Here is a 14,014-nt window from a genome sequence, read left to right as displayed (position 1 = left end):
AACGTAGTAGGAGAAAGATGACTAAATTTTTCAAAAGAGCCTTTATGAAATACGACTGATAGATTTACCTTTTTCTCAGGGATGAAAGAGCCTAAGTGTTTTTAAGTATGCAAGTTACAAAATGTAATATTCTTTCAGGCAGGAAAGAATAAAGGAAAACTTTCACCTATGCTTGCCCCCTCTCCTGAGAAGGTCCTACATCATCGTTTTAAGAACTGAGAAAGACTTAATTGTTCAAATATGCATCTTCTGTCTTTGAAGAAGATAAATAAACAGATGAACATGTGAGAAATCAGTATGTGAATAAGGTTACCAAAAAAAGTAGCTTGAATGCCAAGAGGAAAACATCCAACATTCAAATCAAGCCACAGCCAAACTGGGCTCAAGCAGGACACAGCCCTATACTTGGCTACGGCTCCAGACTGGACTGTTTGAAAACATTCCACTGGCTAAAACTGTTTCAAATAAAGGTTTAGTACAGCTACAAAAGTGGTGTGTTTTGTGGAAGTTCAGACTATGGAATCAGAACATTCCATCTATACTGAATGCATGTATTCTTCCTACATTAAAGCATTGGTGAAGTATTTAATATATAGAGAGTGAAACAACTTCTGAAAATGCAGCATAGTGAGAGAAATATTTTACTTAATATTCCAAGATTATCAGTCCGCTCCAGACAGGGGTAAGGTATACATCCTGTGTCAGAAACAGGTCAGATAGCAGACAGTGGCTAAGATACTATGTGGGCATATGGCAGTCCTGGCCCTTCATAATACCTTCGACCACAGAAGGTGGTCTTGATGGCTCTGCTGCCATAGTGGTTTTTATCTAGCACCTCCTCTGTGAAGTGGTCCACCTCCTGCACCACAGGCCTTCAGGAACTCACAGCTATATACAGCAACTATTAACACACTGTAATCATGCTGCAATTAAACAATAAATATTTTGTGACTTATTCTTGTTTATAAAACATCCACCATCCATAAAACGGAAAGTTAAGGCAGTGGCTGAATTACTTATAATTAGTATAATGGGTAAGCAGTTTAATATGTAATGCGTATGATTTTCAAGCCATGCCATTTCAGAGATTCTATTTATGCTTGAATCACTCTGTCACAAGGTTAATTTTCCCATTTATATGAATTACTGGAAATTACAGGTGTTCCAAAGTATAACTATGTTATAATCGCAGTCACAATTAGAAAGTGTAACTATTTTAAAGAACACTTTTCCTGTTTTGTTAAAAAAAAACCCAAACAAAACAAAACTAAAACAGACGAGAAGACCAAGGCACATTTTCCTCATGGCTGTAGGATAAGCTTGCTGGGAAAGGTATGAAACAGATAAAAATAAAAGTTGGGCTAGACAGTCAAGAGAGTTGAAGTACCCCTTTTTATAATAATATATATTTGCCGATCGGTGGACTCTTACGGTACTTCCTAGCCCCCAGCTTCAATACTGTTTTAAGTTCAAGAACACAGGCCTAGATCTGGAAACCACAAGAAAGATGACATTTTAATGAGGGAACTGTGACATACAGTATCCTGCTATGTGCCAACACTAGTGAGTTTCAGGTGGAATGAGACACATTATCCCCTGGAACAAAGGGGCAAAGGAAACTACAATCCTGACCTTGATTTTTCTTTCATTTCCCTCAAACTGCTTTAAAACTGTGTACAGCAACAAAATAAAACAATTGTATACACAGCCTTTTAAGCACAGATATGATTTTGTATCAAAATAGACAACATAAAGGTAAATATGAAATAAAAATCTAAATTGAATGACTGCTATTACATGAGTGCAGGTTTATTTTGTCCAACAGGAGAAAACAATTTTTTCATTACTTCTAAGACAAAAATATTTTTTATTGCAGTAGCAGATAACAGAGTTAAAACCGGGTGAGAGGAGAAGTTATATTTTTGATATTTTTCTTTCTTCTATTAAAAAAAAAAAACAGTATATATTTTTTCTTTCATTTCCTTAACTCTTCAGAATGCTATTTATCCCTGGTAACACAGGGGTTATTTGCATCATCCCATTTGCAACTTGACTTACCATGTAAGATTGGCTTTTCTTTTCATTTCAGCCCCTTGCAAGTTTCAGTCAATTTGCTATCACAGATACTGAAATTTTAAGGTCAGAACCAATTGTCCACATAACGATAAAAAGAGAGGACACACAGGGAGTAACTACTTGGTGAAGATTTTGACTCTTCTCTCACTGGTGTATTACTCGCCCATGAGATCACAACCCAAAGAACTGGCCTTTTGCCTACCCTGGTCCCTGGCTACACTCTAAGGAACTGACTTGCATATAAACTTATGATTATTCTCTCCAAGTCTTAGACTGACACACGTTTTTTCTTTCCTGATCCCCTAAAACAAATGACTGCCCTGATCCACACCACCAAAATTCTTACCACTTACAGGTAGGAAGAAAAGAAAGAAAAGCCACAAGAAGCACAACACATTCAAGCAAATTTTTTGTTATCGAAAACTCCTTCTGTCTCAGACAGAGGTGAGCCAGATATCCTTGTCAAAGAGAAGAACCTCCCTCTGAAAACTATTTAACACCTCCTGCTTTTTAGGTTGCAGCGTGTCACATAACTATAGAGAAGAAAAGAGGAAAACTCTGTTTTTCTACAATTTTGTAGGTTACAAAGAAAACATACCCCACTCTCGTGACGGAGCACATGAAAGACTTTTCAGAGCTTTTACAAACGAGAATACAAAATAACATGCTCTTCCCATACTGTAGTTATAAGATAATGGCATAGATTCAAAAAGCCCTGATTCATGTCCCTTCTTTGCCTTAGTTGAGAGCTAAGCTCTTCATTCCACCACAGACTCGGCAGCGACAAGAAGCCATCTCACCTATGTTCTTGCTCCCCTGCTGCAGAGTCAGCCGAACATTTGGTGGAAGTGAACAAGATCTCTTCTAAATCACTCAAAGGACAGGAATATATTTCAATCAAACTGTTTTAAGTTTCAGTTGTGACCTCTAATTGTTTTTTCTTGAACAAACTTTGTAGGTCACCATTATAAATTACATGTACATCAGCTGAGCCTATTTTATCATGAAGGTGAGCATAAGATAGGCATTTGTAAAGACTATTATACAGATGTGTTTCGAATGCCAATATGTAAGTACTTTTCTTGAATATGGCACATAGTCAAGAGTGATTCTGTTAAAATGAGTAAAATGAGTCCACTACCTTTTACAAAACATCCTGCTTTTTCTAGTGAGTGAATAATTGTTCAAGTTTGGATAAAGAGGCGAAAGAGAGAGTGGTGGATATTCAGCAAATCATGGCAAAGTGAACACACAGGATGTTCCCTAGAGATGAACTGTGTGGGTGTGTGATACTGACAGTCAGGAGAAGCTGAATTTCTCTTGTCAAGTTTACTATTTGCTGTCACCAGTTGTCTTCTTTCGATTTTAAGAATTGCAGCATGCCTGCTGAACTCCAGCATTCTTTGAACAAGTTCAGAGAGTGCCTCATTTGTGCTGCCATGTCAGTTCCTGTATATTTTTAGATACAATATAATTGAATAAAGAGGTAAAGCTATCAGGAGATAATAACAAAAGAACAAACTGTTTAATGCCATTTTTATATCAGCCTTCACTAAAAAGGTTGACCTAGATGAGGCAATTATGTCATATTAAATCTAACCTTTCTTTGTGCCAGAGATGAAGCAGCAACACATCATGAATCTGGGCTTCATTAGGGTTTTGTCACTGGTTCTCATGTCATCCTCATATATAATCTAGGAAATATGACCTAGATGCAATTGCCATTGGGTGAATGTGATACTGGTTAGAAAATTGCTCACAGAATACTTATCAAGAACGCATGCCAAAACGAGGCTTCTACCAGGCAAAATGCTGAAGGGACCTGTCCTGACTCTGGCATTATGCAGTATTTTCACTAATAGCATGGATGACAGAACCAAGAGTACACATCACACATTTGCAGTGTTAAGAGGCCTGGTTTGGCACATAAGAGCCCTGGTTTACAATTCAAAGCCACCTTGAGAAACTTGAGAACTCATCTGAAAAAATAACAGGATGTACTTCAGCTAAGACATGTGCAAGGTTTTACACCTAACAAAAAACGAACTGAGACACAACTGGTTATCAGCGGCTGATCAGGTAGTTGATCAAAATGTTGTACTCTTGACAAAAGGGCAAACCTCATACAAAACTCATTCTGAAGTACGCATACAGAAGAAAATAGTGTAAACCTTACACTAATGCTTGTTGTTGAGACCACAGCTGGCATAATGCATTTAACAATATGAATAGTCTGGACACAAAATTCAAGAAGTCATTAACCAGCTGAAGAGCATCTAGAGGAGAGAAAAACAGAGCAAAAAGGTATACAGAAAGCATTATCTTAAAGGATAAATAAAGGGTATTGGAGTTACTTAATCTGGAGTTTAGAAAACAGAGAGGACATGGAATAAGGATCTAAAAGTACCAAAACAAAATTATATACACAAAAAGGAATGTTCAGATCCTGTGTGTCCACTGCAGGTAAGACTAACATGCTTAACTACAACATATGCGGTATAAAGAAAAAGCTTTCCAATAAACAATCAGTTCCAGTAATGAGCTAAATAGAGACAGCAATGCCACTGCTCTTATGTACGTACATGTCAGGTAGAAGTATATTTATTCTACTTTGGGACAAACGGCTGGATTAGCCTACTTCTTGGGGTTCTTTCCAGTCCTACTTTGTAACAGTATATATTATACTGATACAACCTTGAGTCCTCCATTAACTTCATCTCTTCCCCTTACTGAAACTGGGATAACTTAAGAATTAGTATGGAACTTAAATACTTTTAAGTGTCAAAATTATTATTAGTAGAACCTACTCAAAATTACAGTAGTTATTTGCATTATGCTTGAATTCTTATCATCAGGATTTCAAGCTTCTGTGTGGCTATGATAAAAATTAAATTTACAAAATATTTTAAACTTGGCTTTTAATTAAGAAAATAGCACATGCTTCCTGTTAATGTACGCTAGCATTTATATTAACGTAGGAACTTAGATGTTAAGTACTTGTTGCTTGAGTAAGAATAGCTGATTCATTTGATGGCAAACTAGCTTCCCTCCTAAGTATTGTTTTATGCAATAATCAATAGGTGTTCTTAGTGTTTGCTTTTCTATCTATTCTCTCTTCTTAATTTGGCAAGACTTTTATATGGCCATCTTTTCAAGGCTAAATATATTTTTAGCATATTAATGCTTGCTGTATTTAAGATGTAACACAAATAATAAGTAATTCAGCCTGCATTTTCTCATTCACAACATAATACACACTAACTCTTCATCAGCCCTGAATTGTTGCGCAAACATAGTATGCAACAGATCTTTATAAATGATGATCTTATTCTCAGATGTTTTTGTGTAGGTATTCACAAAATAGTATGCAAAACTCAGAAAATGGGTGGGTGGGTGGCTGCCTGAAAGCATTTCTGCTCTTGTCATCTGTAAGTGGATTATGTATGAGCTAAAATATTTCACCTCTTCTTCAGTATGAACACCTAGCCTGTAGCAATAAAATTAAATTTAAGCTAAGCTGTTCTCTTCACCGATTTAGTCACTTTAAACACTTAAACTTTCTCCTATCATCAGAATGGACACTGTCTTTCAAGTCTGAAAATTAACTGGGCAAATACTTACTTGACCTTCTCTTCAACGTAAAATCATATAAGCCACTAACTACCTCAGTGGAATTACACTGATCATGATGGCATAAATTCCCTCAAGCAAAATTACTGTGTGATAAGCTTGCAGAGTAACTACACAAATTAGACACAACAACCAGAGGAAGATCTGACCTTCAGCTGAGGAAAACTGTAGTAGTCCTTGGATCCACAAGCAGTACCTGTTTTTATAGTAGCTAAGGATTTAGTCCTAAGGCTCTTCTTGAGGAATATAAAACCACCCTACAAACAATAATCAGTACTGCTATCTAGTTTAATTACTGAGAGATCTCACAGCACACTGCCCAAGTTAACCTGCATCCCATGGTGACGGAGAGTGCCAAAAGCACCATCATATTCATCTTAAAGATACGGAATTATCTGAGGGAAAGATCAATGAAGTAACACTTCCAAGATTACCTATATACTTGCACAGTCAGGAACATAAAACACGAGGTCACATATCATCCTGTCATCTCACCACTAACCTACACTCTCTCTCTATATAAAGGCAGATTCTGAAGAAGTTAATAATATACAATTTTTTTCTACGTAAGGAAAATTAGATTTGCTAGTTAAAACGTAGTCTTTGTTACAAGTGACATATGCACATCACATCTGGTTTTACATGCTGTGATGTGTTTTCTATGTTGTGATAAAAAGAGGAAGAAAAAAGGTGCTTTCATAGGCACTAATTCCCTGTTGGAGCAGTGAGAGATGTGACATAGGAGAAAATACAATACTCTTGACAAAGCAAGAGGAATCAAGAGTGCTGTTAAGCAGAACTAGTATTAAGACAGGTATGTATAAATAAAATTGAATTACTGTAGGGGAAACACCCAAGAGAAAGAACTCAAGGAGGAAAAGAAGTTACTCTGCAATCTTGCCATATCACTTTGGGAACTCAGTTATTCTTGGTGTTAGCACTGCATGCAAAAGCCTCACAACAGCACAGGAAATCTGCTGCAGGGGACAAAACAAAAGACAACCCCTGTCTAAACCTTAAAATCTATCTCCCCTATACAGATTCTTCATATTGCTAAATAGGTTCTAGGTATAAATCTTCAAATATCAGTATCAAATAGCAGTACAAACAAAGAGGCCTTAATCATTGTTCACGGTTGCTGCAGCAGCAAATAGATTTGTTCAAACATTTGTTTAAAAAAAAGTACGTGAAGGTTTCTGTCACCACATTGATTTAGGTTAAGAGGATACGTATCTAATTTAGTCAAAGCTACAATCTTCTATTAATTTTTTTGGTAATGTGCCATTTATGGCCCTGATACCATAATCTGAAAACGAGGAAAAGTGTTCCCAAGTAAAGATACAAAATCAGGCTTTAAGGAATGACTATCTAGATTCCCCAAAAAGGAACATTTACAGTTATTGTATTATTTTAGGGAGAAATGGAAGGAAAAATAGAAATGTACATCCTATGCTGTTAAAATGCTGGTTTTTTGAGATGTATTAACCATAGATTATAAGTAACTGTCCCTTCCAGCTCTCCACCAAATCCACTGACAGCGCAGATTATACATTGTGTGTGTACTACAAGGAAAAGCGTACCCCAGAGATACCTCTCCACAGCAATAACCTATGCCTCTGATTCTTGACAGCCAGCTCCCTACCTACAACAGTCCTCAGCATTTACTTCTTGCTTTCTGTAGACATCTGGAAGGATGTGTTATTTATGGTTTTCTTTTCAAAGAACATTCCCTTTAAAGAAGTATTCTGGTTTATCTGAGAAGGGGAAGACCATGTGTGAAAATGTGATCTTTTAAACCTTTAGTGGATCTTTTGCTACTACATTATGCTAGTAAACATCTAAAAATTACTACTAATGTTTTTCCAGTGAGAGAGAAAACCTTCAAGTGCATTCGTTATGGGATATTTATGAAAATATGCAAGCACACCATCTGTACCTGTTCCAAACAAATTCGTAGCATTTTATATGGATAACGTTTTGAAGGAAAACCTTGCCTTTCTTAACTACAGTAGGAATTTTAGCCTGTAATGTGGCAAAAATGTGCTAACATTTACAAATAGTAATTTTAATCGAAAAGGGCAGCTAGTATATTTTAATTGCCAATTATGTTTACTCAGTAATAAGATTGTATGGGGTGATCTTTCACATAATTGTTACATTTCTCACCATGTTTTAAGAATCAACTGACAGTTAACTAACATGTAACTGATATGGACATATGCAGCACAAGTGAACAGCATTCATTTTGGTTGGTAGTTTTTCATTACTATTTAGGGTCTTAATAAAGAAAATATTTGTGTTTGGTGAATTAAAAAAAATGTGCTTGCTGAAAAACAAATGTGAATTAAAATGCCATTTTCTTGACATAATTCTTTTTATATTGAAAAGTTTTGCTTTTTCCCAACTAGTTCTGTCATTTATAATTTCCATTATGGGAATAATACTAGAATGAATCAAGTCTGAGAGATCTGTTATTGCTCTAGGTATTGAGCAAACAAGTAATGAAATAGACATCTCTGGCCCCATGGATTTTTCCACTTTGGAAAGTTGTGAATAGCATAGTTTTCCTGAAATGTTATTTAAAATGGAAACAAAAAGAAGATTAATGTTTGCTAAATACATCAATTTTGTACTAAAAAACCTTTTGCTATCTCAAAAATGTTTTCAGGCTCTTAAAAATGTTTAAGTGTAAATAATAAACAGTAATCAGTAATGTAATTAAGTCCTCAGGTTAAATGATGATACAACAGGAAAATCAGATTCAGAACTTCCAGAAATAGAGAAATTGTCAAATACTGTGTTAAGTTTTTCATACTTCCTCATGAATTCACTAGTTAAGCAATAAACTGTAGAATAGGTTCACACATGAACACAGCAGGAAAAGTCTGTAACTCACGCACTGCAGTGACTAGGATTCCAGATATACCCCTTTCTCTTCTGTGCACATCAACTTTCTCGTATGAAGAGGTTATTTTTGCTTAATACGCATTCAGGCTTCAGTAGGACCGAGTTATAAAAAATTCCGTATTAACACAGCTTCTATTAGATCAATCCACATTTATGAAACTGTAACCTGTTAGAATTTCATTCAGCAAGTATAAGAATTTTTCTGTCTAGTTTACATCGGTCGCTGGAATAGGCTCCCCAGGGAAGTGGTCATGGCACTAAGCCTGTCAGAGTTCAAAGAGTGTCTGGATGCCACTCTTACTCATATGTTCTAGTTTTAGGTAGTCCTGCAAGGAGCAGGAAGTTGGACTTGATGATCCTTATGGGTCTCTTCCAGCTTGAGATAATCTATGATTCAAAATCTTCACCAAGTATTTATAACTTAATTGCACTGTCTTTTTCTCTCTCAGGAAATACACATCGTTTTATGCCCTCTGCACATTTTCAGAAATCTATTAAGAGCTGAACAAGATTTTCACGATTCACTGCATGACTTTAAGTGGCTTCATAGGAACAGTAATACAGTAGCATTTTTCTCTTCATCAAATTGCTTTTGAAATAAACTGGTGTAATACATACTCTGTCAGTTTTCCCTTCAGTCTGAATACTTGTACGACTACGTGCATCATGGTCTTCTTCAAGGTCAGATACATCTTCTAGCTCCTCAGGTGTCTGGGGAAAAAAAAGGTAGAAATGGGTTATTCTCTTTTGTTGTTAGTAACTTTGGTATTAATGTCAAACACATATTATAATTTGGTCCAAGATAATGTCTGACAAACAAAACCCAGTCCTTTTCTAGCAGTGTACTGGTTACTAAATGCTAACTAAAATCGTGTCAGATGGCTCTGAACTAGTTCAGAAGAGCCATGCTTTAATTAAAGCACTGACTTTCAAGTTGATACTCAGGGAAGTTATTTTGTATTTCAATATTGTGTTACTGCTTCTAGCAAAGGTGTCTTACAAGACACCTTTAGATGACCAGAATGACCGCCTACGTTTTTAGAACCAAAAGATTCTTCTCTTTTTTTACAAGTTTTTCTACTACTTCTCTTCACTGTCCAGAAATATTCATATGCCCACTCTCCCACCTCCAGGTCAGACACAGTAGATCTAATATTTTGTCAGGGGGAGTAAGAGGCTTCAGAATCCTGCTGATTTTTGTTGCTACACTGACATCAAGGAGTGCTCCAAGTCAGCTATGCGTTCTGGGAGGGAAGGAACACCTCTTCCCCAGCTTTGAATGTGTCACTTCTCAATTCTATCAAGCAGCACAAGTTCCTGCACTACAGGAAAAATTAAGTGGCCCATATATTTGTATATATGGCATTATTTCATATGCCACTGTCTGCTCCTTCTAGTCACCTCAACTGCCATTTAAGCAACATCAGTTTATTACATGAAAATACACATTTGCATTATGATAATGTGCTAACTTTTTCTACTCTTGTGATGTTTTCTTAGGGCTGCCTGGTTTTTGCCTGTAGGTGGATAGGAAGAAGTAGTTCTTACAGATACCAATTAATGATATCAAGCCATCTTCTCAACAAAGGAAAAGTTAATCCCAACAGCATTAGGTAAATACATTTACACTTTATTCAGCATATAAGCCTTTCACAATCCTTAAACTATTATCCTTCAAACAGTTATTATATATGTTGGAAAAAACCATAAATTCTATTTTTAGTGTCCTCTATTACTATGCTCTCTGAATTCTCCATTTTTTTTTCCTCCCCCGCCCCCCCGCTCCCAACTCCAAATATGAGTGATTTGGGCCAGTCTATGACTTTTACTGTGCATACCATGTGAACTGTAATGTACCCACAGCTAAAAGAATCTATTTTGGTAACATAGGTTTTGGGTACTAATTTCTTCAACCATACAGGAGCAACTCCATCAAAAAACATTGTTTAACTTATGATAAGAGCTATTTTCTATATGATCCTGGTCTTCACATTTATTTCCTCCTTCCCACTTACAAACATATTACAAGAAACAAACAGTCTTCATGCAGGAGTTCTGAATTTTATCATAACTAACTTAGTTAAAAAAGCATAATTAACATGGCTATATAAAGGACACTAAATAAAAACATTAAAAGCAAGTTTACTCATATTAACAAAACACTGCACAATGAAGCACACAAAACTTTTGAGATTATGAACTATTTAAAAAATAATATTGGTTCTGCCAAATTTTGCTTTATCAAACAGATTCACATTTCAAAGAATCAAAAATATACAGAAGCAGACTCAATACATAACTGGCGACAGATCTACTACTGAATGATCTACTACCAGCTTGACATCTAGAGTTTCAATTAGAGGGAAATCCTGACGTTCTTAGTATCCCAAAAGCCTGATGTGCCAAGAGAAGCATGACAAGAGAAGGACTATCAGATAACCCTACCAAAAGACAGGCAGAAAAAAGCCTGGTCATTACTTCTACCCAATTTTCAATCATATCAAATGTAGTTTTTTAAATCCAGAATTGCTATATGTTCTCACCTTCTTATTTTTACTGTCAAATTATATATAAACACGATCTGTTGAGAGGGACACTGTAGGGTTCTGTTATTTTATTTCTGGGTCCATAGCATGGTAATGGCACTACATTAAACTGAGTAACTCCACCTGCATACATCTGTATCACCTGGGAAAGCATCTCTGTGGCCAGAGGGTGTTGTGTAAGCCACTGGACTTCAACATCAGCCTTGAAACAAGGTTTAAGTAGCACTCCATTACTTCAAAAGCACACAAGTAAATTTCACTCACTGAACAAAATAAAAATAATTTCTATGAGATAATATTGTAAGAAATAAAGAACTCAAAGCTGGTGCACCAGCTGGCAGAAATATAATGCTGGTTGTGAAAAACACATCTAGACTGCCTCAAGGAAACAGACAGGCAATCAGTTTCAGGGCAAAGATGAGCATAATGCTACACTGGTTAAGGTGGGAAAAGGAACATTTTATTTTCAGGTAAAGACTAAGAGCGTGATGAAGTCTCTCAGCTTTAGTCCTGGAATTAGACATAGTAAGAGTTCCACAGTAGCCAAAAGCTGTTACCTTGTAAAAGTTGTTTGAAAACCTGCAGTGTGAAAGGAAAATCAGATTTTGTTGTGGGTGGATATCCATGAAATAAAAAAACTATCACAAAGTCACTTTAATTGAAACACTTACAGAGACTCTTATTAGAGGACCAGTAACAGAAAAGGTATTAAAACAGAGTAACTTTAGCCTCTCAGGATTACACTGACCAGGGCCCCCAGGCAGGTAACAGCCTTGATTCAGTGAGAGGTTAATAGAAAAAAAGATATCACTTTCTTTTAAAAGCTACACGATATTTGGTTAATACATACAGAAATATATGGTGATTCTTAGGTTTTTCTAAATATTAGTTACAATTTTTTCCCCCCAATGATGATAAAGTTGGATTCACGGTGGTAGGACACCATTCATTCCTGAGTGAACACATACTCAGGAATATGTGACAATCCCACACTTCCAATATAGCTTTTTTCCCCTCTATAAAACATGGAATACAAGACGTTGTGACAGAGCAGAATGGTTAATAATTTTGAGACAGTCACATCATTTGCGTCATTTGTAAGTGAATTTTAGGTCATGTCAGTAAGGGCATGTTATACCAGCACCACCCCACAACAAATTGCATATATTCACAAAAAGATTATTTTAGGCAACATTGAGAGAATTTTGTAAATTGTATTGATACTATTTTTCTGTAAAGTCAAACTACATAAATATTACCAGCCTCAATGTAGAAACCTTAGAGAGCAAAGAGGACAGGAAAATTATACTAGTGTTAAGACATCTCTACATGAGAGTCTCGGGTAAGCTTTCCATAGACAAACACATCCACCTATTAATCTGATATGGCACTTTCAAAACCGCAAGTTGCAGAACAGAGATCTCTTTCCAGCTGCACTGGCACAGGGATTCACTCTCCAATTCTTTACTCATACGCAGAACATTGGGTCAGAGTCTAAGTGCAAGTGGGCTCATCTCTGAGCCCCTCCTGGCCCAAATGTTGTCAGAAAACTTTTTTTTTTATTAAAATAATACACATGACCTTTCCAGGTTAGTAAAATTTATTTGTGGCTGGGATGAGAAGCTTCTTATAGAAAGACCATTTTCCTAGCCAGAAGAGCGTGCTCCCATCGAGTTCTTCCTAAGTCATATTCTCCAAAGTCCAGATCTGTCAGGTTTTGAACTACAGGTACTACAGAATTCAGAAAAAAACCTATCCAATTATTAAATATCAAAGACAAAGTTTCAAGCAGAAAGAAGCTCTTGATTCATCAAACCTTAAATCACAAACCATAAACCATAGTCATTTTCAAATCATAAGTCATTTTTCATATAGCACCAAAAAATGAAAAAAAAAAACCCACCACCATAATAATGAGAGCAACAGAAGTAGTTACTCAATTGCCTTCTCTCCTTGGAAGCTGTTTTATGTAATTCAATGCAAGATTTGTGATTTTTTGTATTGCTTTCATGACCCACTATCTATTAAATACCTGAGATGCATATGTATCTGCTTATATAAATAATCTATGTGTGATCATCTACGAAATGAAAAACACTCTCTGATGACAAACCTTTTCATTTGCTTTTCTGCTAGGAATTTAAACAGAATAATTAATAAAACCAAGGCCTGGCCTTAGTCTTTAGATCTCTGTCAGTCCTTCCAAACTGGGTGCAAATGTGCTCTTTGGCTTATTTGCTTTTTAATCCAAGCTTTGTAGAACAATGTGTCTGACTAGGTTTCACAGCATTTTCTCCACTTCAAAGTTTTTTACGCAAACTCTCCTCAAAAGTGATTATCCAAACAACTTCATTCATTTTTAAAGGTCACATACACCCATGAAACCATCAATCCTGCAAATAAAGGGTCTCAGCTGTTAAAAAAATAATGCAGAGCCAAGTCTAAAATCTCAGGATATACAATGTAAATGGACAAAGAGGCATCATGACGTGAAAGAAGGAAGCTATCTCCTCTTATCTAACATTTAATTAAAAGCTGACCTTTAAACTGTCATTACATGCTCTTATGCTTTATCTTATCTTGGTTTCAACACCCTCTATCAGTCATTCTTTTTCCCAAATGAATACTAAAATGCAGTGCAGACTAACACCTTAACAGGAGCTAAGTTGATGAGTGATGTCTTTATTGTACCACTGCAAATAGAGAGTTATTTGTGGTACATAAATACCACAGCAGCAACAGAAATGCTTGAGGATCAGAATTTGCCTATTATGTTCACTGAGAACAGAATGGTTTTAAAGAGATTATTCTACTCTGGACATTTGACTAATGCACATAATTCAAAATTTCATCAT

At 36.0% G+C, this 14,014-nt stretch overlaps 1 protein-coding gene across 4 annotated transcripts in view; it reads right to left on the bottom strand.

Annotated features, from left to right (window-relative positions):
* Positions 1 to 14,014, bottom strand: part of CTNNA3 (catenin alpha 3) — a 515,833-nt gene that overhangs the window by 76,590 nt on the left and 425,229 nt on the right. For all 4 annotated transcript variants that reach the window (XM_068416489.1, XM_068416488.1, XM_068416490.1 and 1 more), the window contains one exon: positions 9,232 to 9,324. In XM_068416489.1, coding sequence (XP_068272590.1) covers positions 9,232 to 9,324 — 93 coding nt within the window. The remainder of the gene's footprint in view (positions 1 to 9,231; positions 9,325 to 14,014) is intronic.

The sequence above is a fragment of the Nyctibius grandis genome, chromosome 20 (genome assembly GCF_013368605.1).
Source record: "Nyctibius grandis isolate bNycGra1 chromosome 20, bNycGra1.pri, whole genome shotgun sequence".
NCBI lineage: Eukaryota > Metazoa > Chordata > Aves > Nyctibiiformes > Nyctibiidae > Nyctibius > Nyctibius grandis.
This window is presented reverse-complemented; position numbering and strand designations above follow the sequence as displayed.